We start from the raw sequence: 26996 nt of genomic DNA, 5'->3' as shown, positions 1-26996 counted from the left end.
TGTTACTACAATAGGTTCTTCTCTTTCACATATGTTGATCACTTGTAAAAGAAAATGTGAATTAAAGCACTCACGTGCGTGCTCAAACCCAGTGCGCATGCGTTTGTACAGCTTGCATTTCCACTCCCAGGCCTTGAGCTGCTTCTCCTTGTCTGATGTCTCCAGACTGAGGCTCTCTCTCATCACCTGTGTGGAGAGATCGCTCGCTCGCCTCTGAGCCTCCTGCACCAGCGACGAGAGATGAGCCTCGCGGCTCTCCTGACTCACAACTTAAAAAAAAATTTAAAAAATTAAAAAACACTAATTCTGTGAATTAAAAGTGTAACTCATCGTTTATTTCACCTCACTGCCTATTTATCCTGTTCTGATTTATTTGTGAAAGCCATTTTCCAATACCAGCACATCCCAGTGTTTTAATAATCACACTAAGATTTTGAGAATTTCTAATAATACACAATGCATAGTTTTTCTTAGTTAAAGATGTGGAACACCAATGAAACAAGTTTGTTTTTGTTATCACTTGTTGTCCAGCTTTTCCAGTTTAGTCAAGTCAAGTTTTCATTGTCATTTCGACCATGTACAGTTGGTACAGAACGCTGTAAAATGTAAAAAACTTTACTCTAGGACCTACATGACACAGATCTAACTAGAACATACTGACCTATACACAGGACTATACACAGGATACTACACAGGATGATACACAGCTTTATACAAAGGTTATAGACAGGAGTAAGTAAAGAGCATGTATGCATCAGGTGATTTTGTAAAGTAAAAACTTGCAGCTTGTCATATTGCCAAGAAATTTACAGCTATAAGTGCTGGCACTGGAAACTTCTTCCAAAATATTCACTGTATGCATTTTTTTATTTCTACACCATGAGGCACATTCAGTGTTTTTTACAAGGACCTAATGATTTACTTGCTGTTTCTGTAAAGGTTTGTTAGGGAGTCAGGTTGCTAGCCAAAGCCCACCCTCCTCCTTTTAGAGACAGGGACAATCCATGGCAGAGTCCCACAAATGAGTACCCATGGGGTGCTCAAGGGCCTAAGCCTGGTATAACCAGGACTCAAACCCACAACCCCAGAATTCAAAGTCCAATGCCTTAACCACTAGGCTACCACCTCCAGAATCTGTTATCTGTTTGTTTGTTTGGAAAGTTTGCCATACAAGACACTGCCTAACATTTTACTATGGTAACAATAACATTAATCTGAGCATATGAATATAAAGCTTGCACCTATCAAAGCTGTGCCGTTACAGTAAATTCATTTGGTTACCTAACTATCTTACCTTTGATACATTACCTTTTCCTACCATCTTAACTATGTTCTGATTTTTGAGCCAATGTTTTTCTTTATCAGTGCCAGATTAAAAACCTACCATCATTCATTCTGAAAGACAATTCTTAAATGCAGCACAAAAATGAAATAAATAAGTACACAGGAGATTCTAAGGGATGTTGAGGGTTGAGAATGTAGGAATATGACTGATGTTAGCTTGCAAAATCCGAACAGAAACTTCAAACTTATTTTATATACTGTATCTGGAAATACAGTTATGCAGCCATATCAAATCATTAAAAGTATGAAGGTACCAAATTTGAAGGCTAACCAATGTCTATCAGGGCATTCAGATGCATAGGTCAATATAATGTAGTTATACAGGACATATACATTAAAAAAGAAAGTACATTTATCCTAGCAAAACTTTTGAAATTCTAGAAAGCTGGGGTCAGCGATCAAGGATAGTCCTGACAGATAGTCATGACAGAGTCTGACCTATGGCAGCCTAGCATTACTTGTTGGCAAAGTGAGTGTACAGTTCTTATACATTTAGTACAATAAGATTATATGCTAGAAAATAGGATTCATACAGAGGTTAATTATATTAAAGTGTTTTTAATAAGATATTTTGCTTTGGTTTTATCCATGATCCAGATTTAAATATATCCTCAGAGTGGTTTTCACAGCACTATATCTTCCACCACTTTAAAAACACCATGTCAAACCTCTATGAATCTGATGGCCTTCCAAACATAGCCAGTATCACCTACAGACAAATTCAACTTGCAAACTATCCAGTAAGTCTCTTGTGTGATGTACATGATCTGAATATTTCTAACCAGCCAATCAAAACCTTCAAGTGAAACTACACTACTTTTGATTTGCTTAACATCTCAGAAGTCAAACAAATATCCTTTTCAGTGCAACAAAATAACTAAAACATGCAGTTAGGGCAAACCAAGTTATTCAAATATAATACAATGGATCCTGGGGTCTACTCTAATTTAAATTTTTAATGACCAAATTGTTGTCCTGATGTAGACAACAAAAGTACAGCTCCAGGGACAAGAGCATGATTAGCTAATCCATCATCGCAGTAAACAGGCTAATTAGGAAAATAAACCAATGTTTTATGCGCACATAGGGTGCCAATAAAACCCTAAAAATCATTTTCATATACATCAGATTAAGAGATAACTATCCTAACAGCATATGAAAGTGCAACAAAGCCATTATATCTCCATTAATCAGCACAATGCTGCAGCTTGTCAAAGCCAGTGTCCGTGTTGTTGCATTTGAACTCGTTTGGGGGTGGTGGAGTAAAAAATATGGACATACTTGGCGGCAAGCTGAAACACACAGCACTGTGTTTGGCCATATAGATTTGTCATGGTAAAATGAATGCTGCCTGGCCAGTGCTCCTCGTAGTCTGAAAACGACTGCATGGACTTTCAGAGCCTTAGTCATAGACCATGACAGCAAAATAAACAAATAAATACATGGCCAAAGAAACCCTCTTTCACTGTGGCTGTTCTGCTTGGCCCTAACCCCTCGAGATGAGAGCTCTCCAGGAGAAATGATAAAGTAAGTGTTGTCTTCTCAAAAAAAAAAAAAAAAAGTTGGCATTGGGGAGAGGGGGTGGGGGTAATAAAACGAACCAGTCGTACTTGGGGGTCCATGGCGCAGTGAAAAAGCCAGCAATATTAGCAGCCTTGAGGTGCAATTTCCTGTTTTATGAAGATTGACATTCAGCCACTATGTGTGGTTAATTGAACAAACTATAAATTTAAGCTCTAACTATGCCAGTGGTGGTTTGTCTTACACAGTTGGCATTGTCGAGAAGCAGGGATCGCCCTAAATATAGACATTATGGCAACCCACTGAAGGTCATAAACATGCTTTAACTTCAACCTACGCCTGGACCTCCAAACTGTAAGGCGTCTGGCTGATTGATTTACTTGGCACTTCTGGCCTGACATAAATATAATGCAGAAAGCCCAGAAGGGGAAAATGCGGCAATGTTTATTTTCTGTTTGTTTACAAGGATCGAATTGTGCCACGGTGAAATGTTTTGAAATTTAACTGCCACCTGGGTACAATAAATCACTTAGTATAATTGCTCTGGGTTACATGCATCATTGGAAAAGTTAAACCATTAAATGACAAACCTTGTTAAGATTTTTCAGGAGGATGCTGTGCGATGTGTCCCCTTGCCACCCTAACGTCCAGACGGCAGCACACTGCTCTCTGTCTGCTCTCAGACAACATTTGGCTTTTTCTTGCTCCAAATGATTCAAGTGCTTGCCCTCTCGTGAGGCTTTTTTCCCCTTTCAGAGACATGGGAGGTAAGAAACACCTGTTTCTATTGCCAACTGCTTGCAGAGATGAATATACTATTGATTATTTGGAGAGCGCTAAGTGCAGAACAGAGCTGTTGCTGTATGTCTGTACACTACATCCAGTTTATTGCTCTCTATATTCAGAACATTCATTTGCATGAGTTTCTTAACCGTGAAGATTTAAGGTGATTTCCTGCAACCCCAAATCTTTTCAGGTTTAATGGGTTGCTTCAGTGTAGCTTTAGTGTAAAGAAATAGAGCAATATTTCTAACCTGTTAAATGTTTCTGTTGTATATTGCTAATTAGAGACCAGTTATAGCAATCAAACATTTCAGACCAATCAAATTTATCTGATTTGGAAAAAGTATTACATATACAGTATATACAGCTGGTATGTATCCCAGCTTGTTTTGTAACCAACCACTGTAGTCATGATAGAAATAGCTATGACAGTCATCATTTGATTTGTCATTTTATAACCTAACTATGACCGCTTATGACAGCTGTCATGGAAAGGTTGACTTATTCAAGTGTAGAGCCGCTTGCTGCACACGTCTCTAAAGCGAAGTGCGAGAAAACATCACAGTGCCTCCCTCTATGTATACCTGTTTTCACTGTAAACGGCTTGTCACATTAGTGAGGCCTGCGTTTGGTCTCAACATTAAAAAACAACATTTTGACACAAGACAAATCTCCTCATGATGATGAATTACTGCAATAAACCTTCAATCTCTGAAGGCTTTAGTGGTTTTGTACACAACCCCATGATCCTTGTTTGAATGCGCAAATCCAGATACACTAAGCCTGTTTAGATTTTTTATCAAATGTCAAAAGCTGCATATCACCAAATAAGATTATTATTCGACGATATAGAATGCTATGTGCACAGTGAATCTTTCACATTATGTGTCTTAAATTAAACGTTTACCCTCAAACACAGACAGTATGATCAAATTAGTGTGTTGGGCCTTTCCAATTCTGTTGCAAAAGTTTTAGATGGTTTTGTTCATTCATTATTCTTTTCATTATATAGATGTTGTTAGCACACTTACAATAGCATTTCATAAGAGTAAAAATGTTAAAGATCTCAAGCATGAAAGAAATTAATCAGGTTTTAAAAACAAAAGAGGAAGAGCCTTTGACTCAATCGTCATTTTTCCAGGGTTTAATGTCATAGTAATGTCAAATTCAATGTAAAAGCAGTGGAGGCACCAAATGTTTGCATCTATACAATGCAGTTCCAATCAGTTATGGCAGAAAGCCAGTTCAGTTACATAGTGGGCTTCAAGGCAATGGCATTGAAAGCACTAATAACATAAATATCTGAAGTGTTGGAACCTAATAAGATCAGAATGTATGAGGAAGTAAGAGCTGGACAGACTAAAGTATTAAAACCCATATAAAATATGCATATCCCTTTTTATCTATTAAACAAGAGAAACGGCTAATTCTAATTGGCCTCACTATCAGTGGGTAGTTGAACAGTACTGTGGGTAATATAGCAAAAGGTTAACGTGAAACAGACCAACTCAGAAAAAATGTCAACCCGGAATTTCATTACTGACTAAATAAGCCACTAAAGATCACATGCTAATAATAAAGATTATTAATCAAGTAGTTCAGGGTGGATTTTTTCCCCTTGTAACTGCAGGAGCTTAAAACTCTGTAAATATCTCAACCAAGTCCGTATGAGTTTCCACTATATCTGTCTGTCAGCATGCAAGTTGGTTCAAATGATATGTACACTGTGTACACTCTGATCTTGTTTAAAGCTTAGAAGCCATGCATAAGTACTCACAATGTGGGCTCTCTTTGGCCCCTGCTTTGAGCAGCAGCTTGGCTATTGGCACATTGTTGGTCATGATGGAGATGTCGAGCGGGGTCAGGCCTTCGCTGTTGGGTGTATTGAGATCCAGTTCATCTGCTGTGTACTGGAACAGAAGGATCTGTACAGCATCCAGGTCTTGCTGTTCCACAGCCTCAAACAGAGCCTCACTGCTCTGAATATTCTGCAGCATAGACACAGAAGACAAGCTTCACATGCCTGATATTTGCTCTGTAATTCTATATTGTAAATAAAAATTTGTGAAGGCATTCAGTAATGGTACACAAATGGACAATTGAAGTCAATTTATTGTTATTATTTAACAATTATATGTTACTATTTCAGTTTAATTTACTGGCTCCACACTCCATAAAAAAAAAAAAAGAAAAAGTTAAAAAGATGCAATAAAGCTTATTAAATATTTCTTAATATTTCATCATATATATTAGGAAAAAAGAGGAAAATCGTTTAAAGAAAATGAAGCCCTTTTTTTCTTAATGTTTGATTGAAAATGTTATATAATTGTGTCTTTTCTCCAGAAGTTAACTATGTGACTATGTGAAGGTGACAAAGATTGCAGGTTATAATGTCCTGAGTATTACATAACACAGGAATGTTACATAACAGAGAAATTTGGTGCAATTTTCATTATGTAAGAGAGCTCAGTTACATACGTAAACTAAAGAAGGTCACAATGTAAAGTGTGCAAGCAGAGAGCAAGGAAACTGTCACTATCACATGTGTGAAAAGACCATTCCTGGAGCAGCTCTGAAACAGAAAAATCAATACTCTGTGACATTTGCAAGCAGGTCAACATTTGGTGAAGTTATAAAATGTCCATAATGATTAAGAATGTGCTTTGTCTTTGCCGAGCTACACTTCTTGGAAAAAAAAACCCAAAAAACAAAAAAAATCCAGGTCACAACAAGCACATATACAGTATTCCAAGTGACTTATTGGTCACTCACCGAGGCTTTGCGGATGCGATCTGATCGGCCAAAGAAGTAAGCATCCTCAAAGGACGAGTGGCTGCCCTTGAACTTTTCAGAGAGGTTGCGGTAAAGGCGCTTGGCTGCATTGGGGGAAGCAGGCGCAGCCCCCTTCTTACTGTGGCTCAGCTGGAGGTTCTGCATCTGCTGGGTCATATTGACGCAGAAGCTCCTGGAGAAAGGAGGAGACAAAAACTTTTTATAAGGAGCCCCATTACTAGTATGTCCCGTTTACTGCATCACAAGTGAATTAAAAAAAATTATATTTCCTATACATTCTCTGGTGTTTGTTTCCTGACTGATGGTAATTAATGTAAAAAAAAAAGCCTAATTTCGTTTAACCTTTAAAAAGTGTACTTTTAATATCTGCCAATGTTTCTGTAAGCTTGATTGACAAATGTAATTGAGCTCGGATGCCATTACATTTCTTCTCATTCTTGTCATGGTTGTTCCTTGGCATATTACATATTTGTTAGATATGATTAGAATAACAAAAGTAATGTCATTCTTTATTCTGATTAAAAATACACTGCATAATATCTCAATATCACACCACTATAATCTTTTGACATTACTATCAGTGGCCTTCTCTTTCGTCTTTTTCAAAGTTCAAAGGATGTCTTTGATGATTTTGCTTTATGAATGAAATTTTTGCTGAACCTGGCAAATACTGTAAAATCCAATAAAACCGCATTGTTGTATAAAATATCTTCCCTGGCATTATAAAAAAAAAAGAATTTAATACATTTTCCCCTAATGTATAAACATAAAGATATTACCTGAGAGCCAGTGTGAGTATGATTACATTATATTTCTGAGCTGAATGAACAGTGTTACATAACATACACACACACACACACACACGCACACACGCACACACACGCACACACACGCACACACACACACACACACACAATACACAACACATACAAGCTTAACAAAAACACATCATTTAAAAAATTCAAGACTGAAAATCATTCACAAAAATGCTAGTTTTACAGTTAAATGGTCTGGGTACAAACTGTTCTATGTTAAAAGTATTGACTGTATGAGAAACTGAAGACAGCAGAGGCAGAAAAAAAAACACTCATCATTAGGTAGGATAAAAAAATAGTCCACATTTAAGATTGACACTTCCCTTGAGGTCCATTGAACCACAGGGTCCGGGGTAATATTTCTCACCCAGCAGTCTATAATCCTTTCGGACATGAAATTACAGCAGTATGCCATTTTTCATTGCTTTGCACCAAGTTTCTGCAAGAACGCCCACGTAGCGCTAATAATACACGCTCTACAGCGCAGGAGCACAGCCTCTGACACTAGCAAGTGATTTAGAGAATGTCTTGAGAGTTCTTCTTTCCTCCATGCCATGTCTGAGACTGACTTTTTCCCATCACCCAACTCCATTAATCAGAACATGAAAGCCTGAGCAACATCTAGCAGGTGCAGAGTGACAGCACGAATCGTACCTGGGTTAGATGAAGTCAGTTGATTCGTAAAGGTGTCATAGGAAACAGGGGGCAGGGAGGAACAGGCAGGTTAGAGAGTACTCACCTGTCAAGGCTCTGTGAGCTCCCTGGAGAAACGCTGAAGTAGAGAAGCGGCCGAAAGTCCTTGATCAGCGCGGCATCTCTCTGCCTTTGGTTGAGTCTCTGAGCCAAGCGGGAAATCTTACTCTCGGATCTGACAAGACAGCAAGGAGAGAAGCCCAGGTCAGTCTCTTGGATGTTCAGTCTTCAAGAAGAGCTTCATAGCTCCGAAGACCCTGCTCCTCAAAGTTGACAAGGAACACCTGGTGGTCACCAGCACGCTCCTATCCATGCGCATCTCGCCAGAAAGCTGGCTGTTTAATGCGCAGAGACAGGAGCATGGAGAGGAGAGATGGCGGGGGGAGGGAGAGTGAGTGAGAGAAAGGAAGGAAGAGGAAAAATAGAGAAAAAGAGGGAGGGGAGGAGAGGGGCATTCTGTCAGCACTAGGATGAGTAGCGCAGAGACAACAAAAGCACCCAGGCATTTACAGCAAGGTCCCCACTGAGCATGCTCAGAGTGTGCAGTTGTGAGTGGGGGTGGTCATGCAGAGAAGAGAACCTGTTGTTCTTCCTCTCATCACTTGTGTTCTCTGCAGTGTCGCTTATCTCTTAACAATCAGTACCATGACCATCGTTCAGATCTAAGGTCCACAGGTCATTGGCACATATATGCATTGTGTCCTTTTCCACCACATGGATCATATGTTATCTTTATAAATCATTAAAGGAATATCTCAGTTTCATTGCACTGTATTAATGCAAAAATAGACTTTCTATACTTTATACTCTTATGAACTCGAATTCACCTTAAGGATATTCATTTATTTTCATATAAGAAGTAAATAACCAGCTGATTTAGTGCAAAAACTTTCACTGCTCATCATTTTGTTTTTATACCTAGTATGTGTCATATGCTTTCGCAAAAAGAGTCAAATCTCGAATCCTTGATCACACAATGTTTTGTTTTGTTCTTGTGTTTTTGTTTATTTATTTTTTATAATTCTGATTTCCAAATTCCCCATAGTGGTCTATTTTTCAAAACAGTGTACTAAGTGCTCCTGTGCACAATGCATGGGCAAATTTTTATTGTTTTCAGTGGCCACTGGAAAATTACAGCCTTATTTTCTTTATGTAATATTTTTTTAAGATATATCTAATTTTTATAAGAATAAAATAAAAAACATTGTGACAAAGTCATGACCTGAAACAAGGCTATGGGGAAAAGGTAAATGACAGTGACTATTATTTATTTGAATATAATACTCATGTTCCAATGTTTTATTTCTGAAACAGAAGAGCTACTACTCCACATGAAAGCTCATGTAATATGGATATGTAATCATTCATAGCTATTGTACTAAAGGCCTGAATGTCATCTCCTGGTGCTTACACATCGAAGACCAGCAGAGTGATAATATCATGCAAGGTAGCAGACAAAGTTTCAAATGGAAAAGTAAAAGACATTCCTCTCATAAAACAGCAAGACAAAACAGTTCACGTTTCAAGACACACACACACACACACACACACACACACACACACACACACACACACACACACACACAGTATGAAATATTTTCTTATATCAAATCATTTTAAAATTATATTATATCATATTATATTATATTATTTTATATATTATCTCTAAAAAAGAAAGAAATGTATTTGAAAAAGTCCTAAAAAATAATATTTATTTATTTATTTATTTATCATTACAAGCTATTAAACTCCACTTCCATTATAATAAGTTGTTTATTCTACAGAAGCTAGCTGTATACTTATTTTTCTGATCAGACCAGCATGTGCATAACAACAGTAAATTTGGTCAGTGGAATTGAATAAAAAAAAAATATGCTCCAACTGAAAAAAAGAGTTAAAAGTCTTATATTAATCAGGAATGATGCAGGTATAACAAGATGCAGGCAAAAATCTAAATGAGGACACACTCATCAAATGCAGCAAACAAGGTTCATTTGACGAAATACAGAAATAGGGAATGTTGAAGAGGGTGTACTCTGATGACATGGAGGAATCGCCTATTCACTCCGAAACAATACTTTTATCATTTAAATATAATTTTGCGAGCTTAATGTCCATGAAAAAAGAACAAAGCTGTTTCCATAGCTGCAGCTTAAAAGCATCTTGCTTGTGGATACTCACAAGGCAGAAGCCTAATGAACTGTGACACTGATAGCTCTGTGAGAAGGCCATATCACCAGGGTCTATATTCATTATCTCTACCAGTGGATGTGTTTGTTAGACGTTTATAAAAGGAAACAAATGTCTCACAACAAACAGTATCTTAGAATGACAAGTGCAGCACACTACAACAAATACAAATGATTAATCCATGCAGACAGCATAATTACAGAAACTTAAATAAACTCACTGCACATATTTCATTAGAACAGAATTCACCATGACACCAGCATACAGAATATGTAAATAAGTTAAGTGACACTGATATGCTGTGATAATGCTTTATTTTTATTTGTTTTTCTGAAATCAACCCTGAATATTCAAATTCTGCAGCTGCTTTTCGTTTTAAAATAAATGCACAGCAAGTCAGTATTGACTCATTAATAATATTGCTAATCAATAAATGGTAATCAGTGATAGTGTCACTTCAATTAAAAAGGAGAGACGTGTATACACACACACACACACACACACACACACACACACACACACACGCACACAAAACTGTATTCTTAAGAATATTTTGAATGTAGTTAGATTTTGAATATTAGGTAGAATAGGCAGAACATAATATATGAAGGATGAGATGTGGATTATAATGTAGATACACCTAGATACAATGAAGATAAATAATTTAGTTAATTCAATCATAATGGCACAAAACAGCAGGAAAAAAATATTTTGTCATTCTGGTTTTGTCGATAAAACTTGTTAAAATACATAAAGTAACTTAAAATTTGACCCTGCTTGCATCTATGCCCTGTCATGAAACAAAAAACATTGAGTGGATGCAAATGCAGATTACTTTAATGTGTAAAGATATAAAACCAAGAAACTCAGATCATAAAACAATCACAAAATAACGCAAAACATAAACCTGTGCATGAGCTTAATTAACAATAACATGGAACATTAAAGACAAACATGACACAATGAGTTCTGGGAATACTATATGCTATATACACAAGGGCTAATCAAGGTGACCAAAAGCAGGTGTAAGTGATTAGTGACATGAAAAACAAGGAACTGCAGTGACTGCTGGGTAATGTATTCCGCAGGCTTAATCGCTAATACACTTCAGATCTAATCAATAATGATTATTCTATTATTATTATTTAATAGCAGCATATTTAAATACATAAATACAATCTGAATTTTTGTTTAAATAAGAGCACTTAAAAACTTAAAATGTTGGATTTCTTTACCCCTTTATTTGAACTGTACATAACCAATTATATATTCATCATTATTTTTAACAAGCCACAATTAAAACAGTCTAGAATTGACAACCTCAGGAGGTGTTTCATGTGTTGAGGTGAATTGAGCCTTAGAACAAAAACAATATATTTCTCTATAAAATCTGTCAAAAAAATAACATAAATCACCAGTCTATAACAGCTCAACGCTTAACAATAAAACATCCAGGTGAACAAAACTACCATTTTTGACACCCACACAAAAAACCATGAACAACTTTATTTTCAAGGACAGCAGAAAAGTAGCTAAATTCTGCACTCTAAGTGCTGGGACTTACTCACACATAGACACGATGTACATCAGGGTATAACTTCTGATGTCACCTAAATAGATGATAGATGAACAACTATGAATGCAAAACCTGATCTCTTTAGCAAAAAGAAACAACAATATACAGCCTTTGTTAATTTACAAAAAAAAAAAAAGTCAACAAGCAGATTCAATGCTTGTAAAATCTGATTACTAAAGATAAAGCTGAATGAAATAAAATAATGCGAAGATTACAATTTATATGTTTATAAATGTGTATATTGTATACTGGACTATGATGTTTGCGGATGATATTGTGATTTGTTGTGAGAGTAGGGAGCAGGTTGAGAAGAGCCTGGAGAGGTGGAGATATGCACTGGAGAGAAGGGGAATGAAACTCAGTAGGAGTAAGACAGAGTACATGTGTGTGAATGAGAGGGAGGGCAGTGGAGTGGTGCGGTTGCAGGGAGAAGAGCTTCAGAAGGTGGAGGAATTCAGGTACCTGGGTTCAACAGTGCAAAGTAATGGAGAGTGTGTTAGAGAAGTGAAGAAAAGAGTGCAGGCAGGGTGGAGTGGGTGGAGAAGAGTGACAGGCGTGATTTGTGATAGTAGGGTATCTGCAAAATTGAAAGGGAAAGTTTATAGGACTGTGGTGAGACCTGCGATGTTGTATGGTTTAGAGACAGTGGCATTGAGTAAAAGACAGGAGGTGGAGCTGGAGGTAGCAGAGCTAAAGATGTTGAGGTTTTCGTTGGGAGTGACGAGGATGGATAAGATTAGAAATGAGTTTATTAGAGGACAGCGATGTAGGATGTTTTGGTGACAAGGTGAGGGAGGTGAGATTGAGATGGTTTGGACATGTGCAGAGGAGGGACATAAATTATATTGGTAGAAGAATGCTGAGGATGGAGCCACCAGGTAGGAGGAAAAGAGGAAGGCCAAAAGGAGGTTCATGGATGTGGTGAGGGAAGACATGCAGGTAGTTGGTGTAAAAGAGGCAGATGTAGAGGACAGGGTGGTGTGGAGACGGATGATCCGCTGTGGCGACCCCTAATGGGAGCAGCCGAAAGAAGAAGAAGAAGATAAATGTATATTGATTTTAACTGCTGCAGAAAGTCTGGGCTATTTTGAATTGATTTATGACACATTGATTCTATAAATAACAAGGGGTGTGAATACTAATGCAAAGCACTGTAATGCCATTTGATTGTATAACAGGTACTGATATAAAGGCAAAACCAAAATTATCTTTATACCCCTCTATTAGAAAATAATTGTACTGCGCTACTCATTTTGTATTGCAAAATCCGATTTTTCTCTTTTAAAATCTTATCAGCCATCTCATATTGTGAATTGGTTTTATCTTATTTGAACTGCTTTCACATACAGACTTTCTGCAACGGATTACATGCTGATAAAGTGTCAACAAATGTAATCAGGGAAAAAAAAGAAAATGGTAATTCACTTTGCTTCCAGCTGCCTAAACTTCTGAGTGGAAAGATTCTTCTCTGCAACACACCTTTGTACTGCACACTGTGCTGAAATGAAACCCAAAGAAGTTGATTATGTGTTCCTGAGGCTTAAATGCAGCTTGCATTGAGTTGATCTCCATGGCAACACCACTAGTGCTATATTTCTTAAAGGCTATCAGGGGCTCGTCTAGCTGCAGGCACTGCGATCTGTCACGATGGGGGTAAAAGTGTTCAAAGCCGCTCGCCTCTGCAGCCCCATTAAACCTGCATCTGCAAACAGGCTTTTGCTAAAAACTAAAAATGCAAACACACGGACAAATAACTACTTAAATAGAGCACAAAAATGCAGGCCAAGATCACATCCTCTAGAGATGTAACTACCTTAACGTTTGTAATGAGGACCACAACTGAAACTCACACTAAGAAATTTGTCTGAACGGTTTCTGATGTTTTTAAAAAGGATTTTTTTCATAGCTGTGACTCACCCCTCTGACGTGAAAAAACTAGCATCATCCAAGGTCGACGGATAATTGCCTCCTGTTTACTCATATGACTTCTGTAAAAAGGTCCAATGTAATAGAAAGATAAAGCCTTTTCTCAAATTGCATCGTTCTGTACTCAATTTATGTACTTCTGTAGATAAGTTAATTCATTCATCAACAGACCATCTTCTCAGCATGATGCATATGGAGTCTATACTGGAACAAAATGTACTAAGCTTAACAAATATCAGTGCCTAGAATGGCATACAAAAGTGACAAACTCTGCAGTATATCAGTATGAGGTTTGAGACATGGCCAAAACAAACTATCCTAGCTACCATTTAGTGACCACACCACATCTGTCTAAATAGTCTACCTACAATTTTAATAGTCTTCTCAGTCATTTCATAGCAAAAATATATCCAGCAGTAGATGGGAAGATGCTGAAAAAAGTTTAGTAGCTGAGCAAAACATGAAATACTTTAAAAAAATGCAACAGTTGTTTATTTTTCCTTATTTTCCCGTACTGATCTGCTAAGCTGAAGAATCAAACAGACAACCCCTGACACTTGAATAGCATCCACTTGCTTTGTCTGTGAGAGGTTTTAAATTTCACTGCAACAAGAAATTCCAATGGGTTCTAGGAAACCTAGTCACATAGTGTTTAGTGCTCCCACCTTAAATCCTATGTTCCTTGCACACACACACACACGCACACACACACACACACACACAAAAATACAAATTTTGGATGCTGTGTGAAGTGTAAATAAAAACAGAATGCAATGATTTGCAAATCTCAAAACCCATATTTTACTGACAATAGAACATAGTCAATATATCAACTGTTTAAACTGAGGAAATAAAATAAGGTAGATTTTAATTTGATGGCTGCACCATGTCTCAAAAAAAGTTGGGACAGGGCCATGTTTACCAAGGTGTAAAGCCCATCTTCCCTTAACAACAATCCATATACATCTGGGAACTGAGGAGACTATTTACTAGAGTTTTGGAAGAGGAATATGGTCTCATTTGTGTCTGAGACAAGAGTATAACTGCTCAATTGTCCTGGGTCTTCTTTGTCATTTTTTGTTTTATTTTGCACCAAATATTATCAAATGGTAAATGTCTGGACTGCAGGCAGGCCAATTCAACACTTTGCCTCTTTTACTATGAAGCCATGCCGTTGTAATAGGTATCAGCATTGTCTTGCTGAAATATTTAATTCAAATCATTTTTATTTGTTACAACTTACGACCATTCGACTTTACAAACACAATCGCTAGCCGCGGCGTACGACAGTGTGTACCAGCTTCCGGCATCATTTCACAGTACTGTACATATAGCCTACTCTACTTATGACCAAAACGTGTTACGACCGGTCTGTCGGTCCCAATCGTGGTAGTAAGTCGACGACTACCTGTATAGCGTTTTTAACAATGAACATTGTCTCAAGGCAGCTTTACACAGATAATGTGGTGATGAAAATAAATAAGATGTTCTTTATAAGTGTTAGTTTGTCCCTGATGTGCAAGCCGGTGTTGACTGTGGCAAGGAAAAACTTCCCGAGATGGCATAAGGAAGAAACCTTGAGAGGAACCAGAAATATGCCAGGCCTTCAGTTAAAAATAAGGGCTTATAACAAGCCTCGTGGTCCAGTTGCTCTTTAATTCAGATATGACATCCATGGTTTCCAAAATGAATCTCAAATTTTTATTCATCTGACCACAGAACAGTTTTCTACTTCGCCAGAGAAGATGGCAGCATTTCTGGATCATGTTAAAATATGGCTTCTTCTTTGCATTATAGAGCTATAGAGCCTGTATTTATAGAGGACACAAAAAAAACTCTGCTCACAAACAAGGATTTCTGAAGGTGTTTCTGAGCCCATTCAGTGATTTCTATTATAAAATGCAGTGCCTCCTGAAGGCCTGAAGATCACAGGGATCCAATACTGATTTATTTGATTTTGTCAACACACACGATGCCTCTACTCTTTTTTATATCCAATCATGGTACTGACCTGTTGCTAATTAACCTAGTTAGTTGCAAAATGTTTCTCCAGCTGTTTTTTTTTTTTTTAGTAAGGCTCACTTTTTCAGGAGTAGCAGCCATCAATTTTTTTCCTAAAACTGTACATTTCCTCAGTTCACACCTTTGAAATGGTTTCTATCTTCTATTGCAAATAAAATATAGGTTTATGAGATTTGCTAATCATTGCATTCTGTTTTTCATATTTATGTTTTACACAGTGTCCTAACTTTTTTGGAAATTGGGTTGTACATTGCAAAGGCAAAGAGCTACAAGACACAAAGGTCTTTTGGTCATTTGTGTCATTAGATCTAGAATTTTGTGTGCTTCAAATCAAACAACAGATAAAGTTAAAATATGAATGAAAAAATATATATTTTAATAAATATTTGTGTGTGTGTGTGTGTGTGAGAGAGAGAGAGAGAGAGAGAGAGAGAGAGAAGTGAGAGAAAGTAATGTGTGAAAGATTGTGTGTAATACATATCTTTTCTACTAATTAAGTTATAATTCCTTATGCTGTTCTTCATTATATTGCTTATTTTAACTTATATTTCCAGTTTTCAAAATCATCTTGTGTAGGTTACTATGGTTACAAATGTTTATAGGGCAGTGCATTGCTTTGGAATGATGATTACCCTGACCGTAGCTTTAATGCTTTGAATACACACCTTTCAGCCTATCAGAATCAACTATTCAGACTGACCATGCTATAAATATATTTATGCTCTTCATTCTTCTCTTGGTCATGACCAGCCATCACAGTGCAGAAAGCATTCACCAGTTCCAAGTTTTCGAAGCACAGGTAGTCACGATACACTATTGAAGGCATAATAAAAACATATCAAGCCTCAAGGCTTTTATACTTTAATGTAAAAAGGACATCCATTCAAAACCTGTATTTTAATTTTAGGTTCAAACAAAAACATGTACAGAATATTGTGCACATGCTAAAATGCAAAGTCAAAGCTTAAATAAATACTCTACTCTGAGGAAAATATCATGGATTTTACTTGGCTTAAAGGCAAAAACACAAGAATTGGATCGTGAATGAATAAAAGAAAGTACTTTGGACAGATAAGTCAAAATTTGACATTTGGCTCTAACAGAAGAAATTATGTAAGACACAAACATGGGGGTAGAAGCTTAGTCATTTGGGGTTGTTTTGAAGCAGAGAAGAGGTTAGAAACTTATTCCAGGAAAAAAGAAATACTGAACCAAAATGGCTACAATTCCATAATTCAATGCCATGCAATTCCATCTTGACTGCAGCTACTTGGAACCAACTTTACCACACAAAAAGACACTGGCCTGCAGCATAAATCGAAGCAAAAACCAATTGCCTGTAGTATTATCTATTATGGAATGGCCTGCCCAGTCACCAGACCTAAATCTTACTGAACTATTCTGAGATGAGCTGTATCGTAAGGTAAAAAAAACTAACGAAGATTATTTTGGCAAGTTTTTCAGCTGAATGTTTGTAGAAACTGACTGTCTGCATGCCAAGAGTGTGTTAAGCTGTTATGCATGCTAAGGGTGCATTTTTCATTGAAAATAAATTTTAGTGTTTGTACATTTATATAATTGTTTGGTCAACGTAAATGTTCATGCTGTTAAATTACCTTGTTTTTTTGCATTAAAACAGAAAGAACATGCATGTGTCTATCAAAAACAAAAAAACTACTAGATGATTCCAAACTTTTTACAGGCACAGAATTATGTAACATTGACATTACTCTCTGAACATACTCTTTGAGGCTGGAGAAAACAGATTTAGGTTAATATGCAGAAATATTTTGCTTAATTTTAAAGTCCCAACAAATGTTTCTAAAGAAACAAAGGCTTATTGCACTAAGAGCAATGTTGTTTTTTTATCAACTGACAAGGGCAGTCACCAGGATCAGTATTGTATCAGTGATGATTCAATCAAATGCAATGTTTTGATGGTAATGATTATCAGCATTTGCTAGCAAAAGATTTTCACCCAGCTCAACACAAAAGGTTTTTTTTTTAAATAATGTTTGATTCAGGCAGATTTTAAACCCTTGGTTTATCTACTAAAAAAAATTATTAAATCCAAATAGCCCATAATTCACCCATAGTTCATGCTTTGATTGACTGTTGGTAGGTGGCCTTCTCTAAGCAAAGTTGCATTTATACCATTTCCATATTTAATAATGTTTTTATCTGTGCTCATTGTTGATGTTCAGAATTTCAGATATTTTTTAAAACCAACCTTAAGTGATACTTTTCCAGAATGCTGACTCATTCAACTTATGACTCCTTGGTCTTTTCTAGCAAAATCTCAAGCCTTCCAAAAACAGGTGTACTTATACTGAGATCATATGACAATAATTGCAGGCAGGTTTAATGCATTCACTGCACTTTACACTTACCTTTTTCTATTTTCTATTTTAAATGTTTTATACTTAAAAATTTGTATTTAATATTTATGCAAACTATATTATTTATGGATTTGCTTAAAATGCATAAACCGAGGCCCACAGTGCAACCACAACAAAATATGAAAAGGTTCTAGGTTAGGGAATACTTATTCAATTATATGATAAAAAAAGGCACTCTTGTTTGTATAATATTTTATATTATATATATATTTTTTTACTTATTTATATATTTCTTAATTTAAAATTTTAATATAAAACGTTTTGGTTAGCTACAACAATGACCTTAGCTATGTTTCTAAAAGATTTTGATGCTCAGGGCTCAGAAAGTTTTCCAGGAGCTCCGGATAAGGAGATAGCCAGTGCTGCCAATTAGCCCTTAATCAGGTAATAAATCTCTCAGTCTGAGCTCAGCCTCACCTTACTGACTGTGCCATTGACTGCTAATGCTTGACCTCCCTGCCTATGCTATAAGATAATAGCTAACAGAGGTTCATTGATAGAAAAGAATGAACCACTTGTGAAGTGGATTTTTTGCCTCTAGTCCCCTGGTGCACATTGGTTGGATGACAATTGTTGTTTTAACCTTATTGATAAGATAAACATTGTAGCTATTCCCTGAGGACATCCTCTAATGACTCAGTTAATCAAGTTAGACATCCTTCTCTGAGGTAGAAATGGTTTCATTGTGACTTTACTAGAAAATGGTTCCATTATGACTTTTCTGTTTAGACTCACTGGACAAAGCAGTAAAGAATATGGCAGAAAAGAAACACAAATGCCTACAAGCAAACATAAAGGTGTTTTCACCTTACAGAATTATTAAATAAAATGTTTTGTCTTTTGTGCCTTTAATTAATCTTGAAATTAATAAACGGCAATTCACACTAACAAATGTACTGTACATTTGTACATATGTTGATGGAAAAAGGAAGGAGTACTATCTGATGAAGAAATAATTTACCTCAATATACGGAACTGTACATATAGGATGAATAAATAAAACAATTGACAAGAATAAAAAAGGAGAAATACGTAGAAGTAGATAACCCTGGGCTGCCTCACCCTACACCCATACCTTTTTAAATTTCCTTGTGGCTGACTGAGCATAAATCTCCACAAGCACATTCTAAACTTTAGTGGAACATCTTCCCAGAATAGTGGCGGTTAATTATAACAGGAATTGTGACTAAATGTTGAATGGGATGCTCAAAAAGCACATATGAATCTAATGGTCAGGTGTCCAAAAAACTTTTGTATGTAGTATTGTGTGTTGAATAATATTATTTCATGCTTATTTTTAGTGGAAGTCTTATAGACGATCAGAGATTTACGGTAGATATTAAATGACTAACCAAACTAACAATCCTCATACATTTCTTACACTCTAGACTATTTACCCTTATTAAATTCTCTTATTCTGAAACCTGTGCGATGGAATGAACATTACCGTCCCCCTTTCAACATAAATCTTTTGATAATGCATGCGGTTATTTTCCTAAGTGATCTATATGGGTTTTATGGGGCTTTAGAGAGTAAATTTAAAAAAACTTACTTTTTACGGGTTTCGTATCTTCCAGTCTCCGCGAGGCTCTGCAAAGGACAAAAATTAATAGCTTTAATACGAAAGAGCAGAATATATTCATATATTTAGCTCAATCATTATTTACTTAAAAAATATGTAGACTAGTATAAACAAGACACATCAGTCTCTATCAGCAGAGAACAAGGTCATTTCAACAGTAGTATAGCTTAACGAGTAACAAGTACAGTACTATCATGTGTCATTTGATTCTTCTAATTACAGAATAAGTAATGCACTTGTCTTCATTTTAATTTTACTTAATGCCATTTCAGAGACACTTCAATTTGATAGACACTTAGACCAGTTTGTATAAGAACAAGTCTCATTGTACTTAAAACTGGCAGCTGCATGGTTGTTATAGCAACCTTCAAGAATGATGTTGGGAAATTTCCCTTCCTGGTGGATCTGTAGCTCTTTCATGTAAAGTCGTCTGCACATGTTGTACCCATTGTATAAGTTATATAAGGATCGGGGCTTTAATGGATGTATTATTGTTTCCATCATGCTAAGAAATCTACTTATAGAAAAATGCATGTGTGTGTGTGTGTGTGTGTGTGTGTGTGTGTGGAAACGCTTTTAGTGTAAACAATTGTGCATTTTAGAACACTGCCTTTTTTCCGCATGAACAGAAATCACTCTTGAGTGAATAATATGATACAGCTATTGAACCGAAATGTTCACCAGTGTAAATGCAGCACGTATGAAGCCAATTATTTCCATGTAATAATGAAAAACATGAAGGAAACAGGCCTTACCTTTCATGCATACCAAGTAATATCTCTTGCATTTATACTGGTCTTGTGGAAACATTACAATAATGTTAATGTGCTTTTCTGGACTAACACCTACGTACATACTACTTTTAAGAGAACATTGTTGGAAGGTAAACCTTGCCTGCTAAAATCTCTCATTTTAGCATGACAAGCAGATAAAAGATGGCTCAAGGTTCCTTCATTCAGTATGATGCATCATGCACAGATAAACAACAAAGCTTAAACTGTGTTTTTTTCTCTGAATAAAACATTGACAGCCTTGCTTAAGTACAGCACATCATATTCCACTCAAGAACTATATTATGTCAACATCTGAACTTGAATTTGATTTACCAAATGTGAGCAAACACCATATTCCTTGTGAATCTTGGTCATTCTTAAGTGCTTATTATTTTCTTTATGCTTATTATAGGACGTTATGAGTTTAGCCACAGACATTGTAGCTTAAAAGAATGGATTATATGGAAGCAAAAAAAGCAGCCTGTTCATACTAGTATTGGAAGATTTTATATATTTTATTATTTGCGATAATTGCACAATGGTATTTATTGCATATGCTAAACCATCTCATAGCTATACTTATGTCTAAACTACCGGTATGTCTAAATCAGTACACTGAAATGTCACTGGAAAGGATTCAGCAAGCTGAGGAGCCACTTTATGAGGCTTTGCTGTGTCTAATAAACACTGTAGCTACTGGTATCTTGGTGATTTCACTTAAATGTCACACTCAGAAGACTGTGGTCTGGAACATGGCACAGAGCTGAACTTGTCTGTGCTTTTTCTTTAATGTCGGTCGACCCCTTCAACAAACACAACACGTGTAGGGAAACATCTGTCCATCCCCACGGCTCAACTCGGTAATTGTTTTAGTCAGGAGAAAGGCTCCTGCATGACAAGTGTCAATCCAAATAGCCCTTTTAACCCTTTTGTTCTTACTAATTAGATCTGATCTTTATTAATATTGTTTCACTATCACTAAGAATCACTAAAAATATTAAATAAATGTTTATACTATGATGTAAACCACCCACTCAAGCACTCGTCGCAATCCGATCACCTGTGTAAGGATAATGGAGCCATGAACTCCATTACCCATCAGCTCATGCATGCTACATGCCCTTGTAACATGTCACTGATCTCACAGACACAGGTTCCTTGTCACCTTTCATCAGCACCTTGCATTTCACCGGTTGCTTTACGTCTATGTCTATCCATAGTTCACAGTTCACGGTCTCGCTCAAGCTTTTGCTTTGTGTACTTAGTGTTTTGTGTTCTTTTATGTTTTACATTTGTACATAAAATTAATCTGCATTTGCATCTACTCCCCACTCACCAGCCTCCTCTGCCTGACCAGACAGCAGCTACTTTAGCAGCTACTCCAAGTCATGTGTCTCCAGCAAACTTTTTTAACAGCTGTTCGTCCTTTATCAGGGGGCAGTGTAACATACTTAAAGGAAAGATCTATTGTTCTCTAGTGTTGCTGTGATTGAGGAAAAACAAGAGCATGCCATTCCTCTCACGCACAGAGCACGGCAAATTGTGCTCCTATGGCTGCTGCCCGAGAATCGCTGAAATGTATTTTTCCAATCGTGTATTTGATTCCAAGAGTTTGTGATTTGTCTTTAAATTTTTAATTTGACTGACAGAGAGCTGTTGCATGTATACACCAGCAATGTTTTGCATAACCTGCAGAGAATTGACTTGTTTTGTATCAGATCAGTAGCAGATATCAACAAGTAGACTGAATTTAAAAAAAGGAAAGAATATGATTGGTGCATTCACAACAACAGTAACTAGAGAAAGCAGAAAAAAATGAATGGGATTAAATAAGAACATTTCTGCAGTAATATTATACATTTCCTAATTTATTTTGCTTGAATTTCCTATTCATTTAATAATCCTGCCTCAGATTCGAGTCACCCTTTATAAGATTATAGCAGGTATATTTTTATTCATGAGAGGTCTAAGAAGAATGTCTCCAGGGTCATTCTGTTGAAAACTGCATGAAGAATTAATGAGTGCTTGATAAGATTTTTTTATACAGCTCCATCCATATTTATAGGCTCCTTTTATGGAAAAGAACAATTATTAATATAACATAGGTGATAAACTACATTTTGAATTTCTAGTGAATATATATATATATATATATATATATATATATATATATATATATATATATATATATAGTGAATTTTATTAAATTGAATAGCATAATATTCAACACGGTTGGGGGCATTAAGGTGCCTTGTATCAACTTTAAGCTCACTTTATGATCAAGCTTTCAGTGGTCTGACATCATCATTGCCAAATCTCTGCTGTTGTGTTTTGCACAATGTGCATGAGATTGAATTCTCTCTCAATTGACCACAACACACAAAGGAACTGTAGTTCTAATGATGCATGCTTTAATGATGTGCATTCTTCCTTGCAGTGCTTACAAACAGCTATGATTTATTATGGAAGTGACATTCAATGGTTGATTTTGAGACTTAAAAAGCACACGCAACAACTAAGCTAAGCATTTTTAAACCTGTAACCTTTGGGTTTGTTTTATTACTTTCTTTATCATCCTTATTCCTGTGACCTAACTGTGCTTAAAGGTTTAACAGCTTATATAATTTAATACCGATTACCTGTATGTTAACCTTGTTTAACCCCAATTGTAAAAGATGAAAAATTAATTCTACATTTATTCAGCCATTCTTATAATGGGGTTATTTCTGGGCTTCTAGTGGTTAGGGTAAATCCTGGAGACCAAAAGTATTACTGAAAATTACTTTGAATCTGTTTCGATGAAATGGACTTTTATAAGGTGTTATTTATTACTGATAGTATAAATTATTATTGTCAATAAAAGTTTGGTAGAGTTCATTCCGTGAGTTCAACGTGAGAGATCTTTTGACCAATACTGTGACCTTCTGATCTGACGACCATTAGTCAACAATTACTCTTCTAATCTACTATGCAGTGATCATTTACAGTACAGAACAAACTTGAAAAAAACAAACTATCTTCAATGAGAGAACAGAAAGATGTAATTTGGTCTAAAAGCCAGTGGCCCTTGCACATATAAACAGTCTAACACAGTACAATTTTGCAGATGATGAAATTAATCTGTCAATGACATCTATAAACTGATGTTTCCACCTTACTGTTTAATTGGCATCATTTGTGAAAAATAAGATCTTATTCAATCTTTCAGATATACAAATCTTTCAATCATGATTTTATTTAAACCAGACACCATTTTATAAGCAATTGGCTTAACTGTGATGGTTTCTGGTTGCTGATAATCCAAAGACACATTAACATCCATGCAAGTTACGCTATATAAGTTAAAAATATGCTTTTTGTGCTTTGATGTGTTTTTTCAACATCACATTTCTGCTGTAATAATAGTCTCAACTTACCCCTATCCTGACTGTTCTAAAGAAAAAAAATAGAGTTAAAATCCTACAGATGCTGCTATCTTTATTTGGATTTCATCAGGATGACAGCTATATAACAATTAGTTTTGAAAATGAGATTAAATGTGTATTTTTAAATTGATGCTGCAAAACTATCTTCCATTTTAATAAGGGGGTGACATTTATATTCTTTATATATGATTAGGCTGCACCAACTCTCCCTATGTATAACCCACCACTGCTTAAGTGTAAAGCGTCTTAAAGTCATTGGTTTGTACATTACTTCTCACTTACAGCATGTAATTATCCACAAATACACACATACACTAAAGCAAAACATCATATATGCCTCTAGTAACAACAGGTATTTTACGCCTACATTTTCCCCTCATACAACAGCAGTTAGGTCAGGCTCAGCCACAGCTGTGCACACTGTGGCTTGATAATAAATGGCGTAAGCAAACACTCGCATTGAAGGCTTGCACACTGCCCAAGAAAAAGTTAAAAGGATTCACCAGTACTGAAATAACTGCTCTGAAAGACACACATTTGGGATTAGGGGGCTCACAAGTAAAATAGTGTTCCCATTTCCCCTAATAAACACGTCATGTAAAATCTTTAGCAATTCGTCCTTTCACAGCACAGCTAGAAGCGTTCCAGTGCTGCTGCATTCATTGAGTCTGAATGATGATTGCTGCAATCACAGAGGCTTACTCAATTAAAAAAAAAAAATTAGGGCTCAATTGCTTTGTTATTAGGCAGATCTAATCACTTCGGAAGAACAACAGATGTACCAACTAGTGTTTAATAAAAACAAATTTAGATGGTGAATATCTGCATATCCGCATACTGTGGATGCGCCTGATCTCATTTGTGTACACCTCTGATTCAGCGACAAAATGCTTTGGAGAATCAATCATTTATGCTTGCTTTAATGAGGCCACAGCAAATTGACCCTGATTTTTATCAGCTTAATTGATTGAATTCATAGTACATGGATGGAATGAAGTCAAATCAGTGCAGCTTGGCTGAACCAAACTGAACCAAAATAACCTCTATCCAGTGATTAGCCTTGAGCCGACTGCCGAGACAGTCCAGGGCTGCTAGAACTTCTCACTTCACTGTGCTAATTTAAACAAGGGTTTTATTTTTCTATTTGTCAGTGGACTAAACTGTAGCATGGTTGTTAAACCTTTCCCAGACCTAATTAAGAGAGCAATGCTAGCATTCATAGGTGAGCTCGTGCTGCTGGCCCGAGAGGAGGAGGGGGGCGCTGTGCTGGTGCCTCTGGCAGCCTGGTCTGGCAGCTTCCAGCCTGTAAGGCTGCAATATTAAGTGACTGCTGAAATTCATGGTCTGCATAGCTGTTTTATAAGTGTGGGCGACAACCAGATTGTATACGGCCCAAGAGATTTTAATGCAGTGAGACACATTAGCAAACTGTACTCCTTCATAATTAATCAGGCTGTTGTCATACTAGGAGCATCCAAGCTTTTGTTAGAGGTTTTTTCTAAACAGACCATGTGCGGAGTTTACCCAGGTGTCAGGACACATTTACACAGAGCAAGATGTAGATTGAGATTGTTCAATGATGACAGTCTTAAAACAATAACATCAAAACTAGATCTTGCAAATTTGCAATACTGCACTCCCAAACGGAATAGTGCCACGAAAAGCATCTTAACTATCCTGCTGTGAAAAGCAATAAAGATCACTGTGCATAAGCAGGCTGTGGCTGATGGGATGATCAAATGTTAATGGAGACATTTCTCTTGTATAAAGGCTACTGTTTTAAAAGACATTGAGCAAGAAAAAAGAATAACTGTAGGATTAGTATGAAAGTAAGAAAAAAGCCAAATATTAATACACCCTTAAGTAAGGTCTCTACAGATTTCAGAGCTTAGTGAGATGCTCTGCATGAGGCTTTATATTCTTTTTTTTTTTTTTAATGTACTGAAAAATTTCACAGACATGAAAAGTGTGTCTGAAAGGAAAAACTGTCATAATCTCTTTCTCATTACTCTGACTGTTAAGATGCATTGGTGCAACGTGGCTCGAAAATCATGCTGTTTTTCTCTACTGTCACCTTGGGCCAGACAACAGTTTCAGCAAGTGAGCAGCAAGAGGGCAAGCTTGCCCCCTTATGGTGTTTCCAAGAAATAAATTTACACAATGCTTGAAGCAAAACAAACTTCACTTACTCCACTTTGTACAAAAGCAAACACTGTAACAGTTTTCCTAATCGCTATAACACCAATCCTTATTTTAGGTAGTTAGATTCCATTTGCAAATCCACTTCATCCACTTTTTTTGATTAACTCTAAACACATTCATTTCCTGAACAGGTTTTCACTGTGATGCACGATGTAAAATGAACACAAAATGAAGTGAACACAAGCTAAATACAGATGTGATCATTTACACACAATAACACAAAACTGTTCACCCTTTTTTTAACCACAAGATGTGGCACAGGTGTGTTGAATGTTGGCATCTACAATATTAGAAAACGACACAGCCTTTTCCCAAACCTAATAGAAGAATCTTTATTTGTGCGACTGTGTGGAGTGTTGTGTGAACTGGATCCGGCACAACACGGAGTATTTCCCCAATTGCCTGGCAAGGAACATCATTGCCTGTATGGTGAATCCAGCACAAAGCCATAATGCTGCAGCTGAATGATTTTCTAAATGACTATTTTACCACTTTTTACAAATATTTAGACTATTTATTCATTTTTGAGTGCACTGTAATAGACTGTTCATTTAGAGTTTTTTTTTTTTAATGTTATTACCTGTGCTTCTGCACTGTATTTTTATGGTTGAATATGCAATTAAATTGCATTACTTGCATTCTCTAAAGCATATATTCTGCATTTTTGTCTAATGTTTGTATATTGTCCATCTGTTGTGTATTGTCCATTCGATTTTGAGTACAGATGCAATTGTTTTGAGGCAATTGTTTGATGTTGAGGAGAAGTTAAGATGTTTTTTATGTATTTTGATTATTTGTTGTGAAAATGTTATTTACAGATTAACAGTAGGAGGGTTTTCACTCTGCATTAGTGGTTAAAAAAACCTGGTTGGTTTGGTTAGAGTGTTTCACCAGGGCACGTTCTGCTAGAAACCACTGCAGATGAACGAGGAGAGGAGAGGAGAGGAGAGGA

General features: G+C 36.4%; 1 protein-coding gene across 3 annotated transcripts in view; it reads right to left on the bottom strand.

The window, feature by feature from the left end:
* ankfn1 (ankyrin repeat and fibronectin type III domain containing 1) overlaps positions 1-26996 on the bottom strand; it is a 71683-nt gene that overhangs the window by 23614 nt on the left and 21073 nt on the right. For all 3 annotated transcript variants that reach the window (XM_046854092.1, XM_046854094.1, XM_046854093.1), the window contains exons 6-10: positions 19615-19652; positions 7996-8124; positions 6421-6613; positions 5426-5636; positions 75-269 (exon numbers count right to left, since the gene is read on the bottom strand). In XM_046854092.1, the coding sequence (XP_046710048.1) occupies positions 75-269; positions 5426-5636; positions 6421-6613; positions 7996-8124; positions 19615-19652 (766 nt within the window). The remainder of the gene's footprint in view (positions 1-74; positions 270-5425; positions 5637-6420; positions 6614-7995; positions 8125-19614; positions 19653-26996) is intronic.

This window comes from Silurus meridionalis, chromosome 7 (genome assembly GCF_014805685.1).
Source record: "Silurus meridionalis isolate SWU-2019-XX chromosome 7, ASM1480568v1, whole genome shotgun sequence".
NCBI lineage: Eukaryota > Metazoa > Chordata > Actinopteri > Siluriformes > Siluridae > Silurus > Silurus meridionalis.
This window is presented reverse-complemented; position numbering and strand designations above follow the sequence as displayed.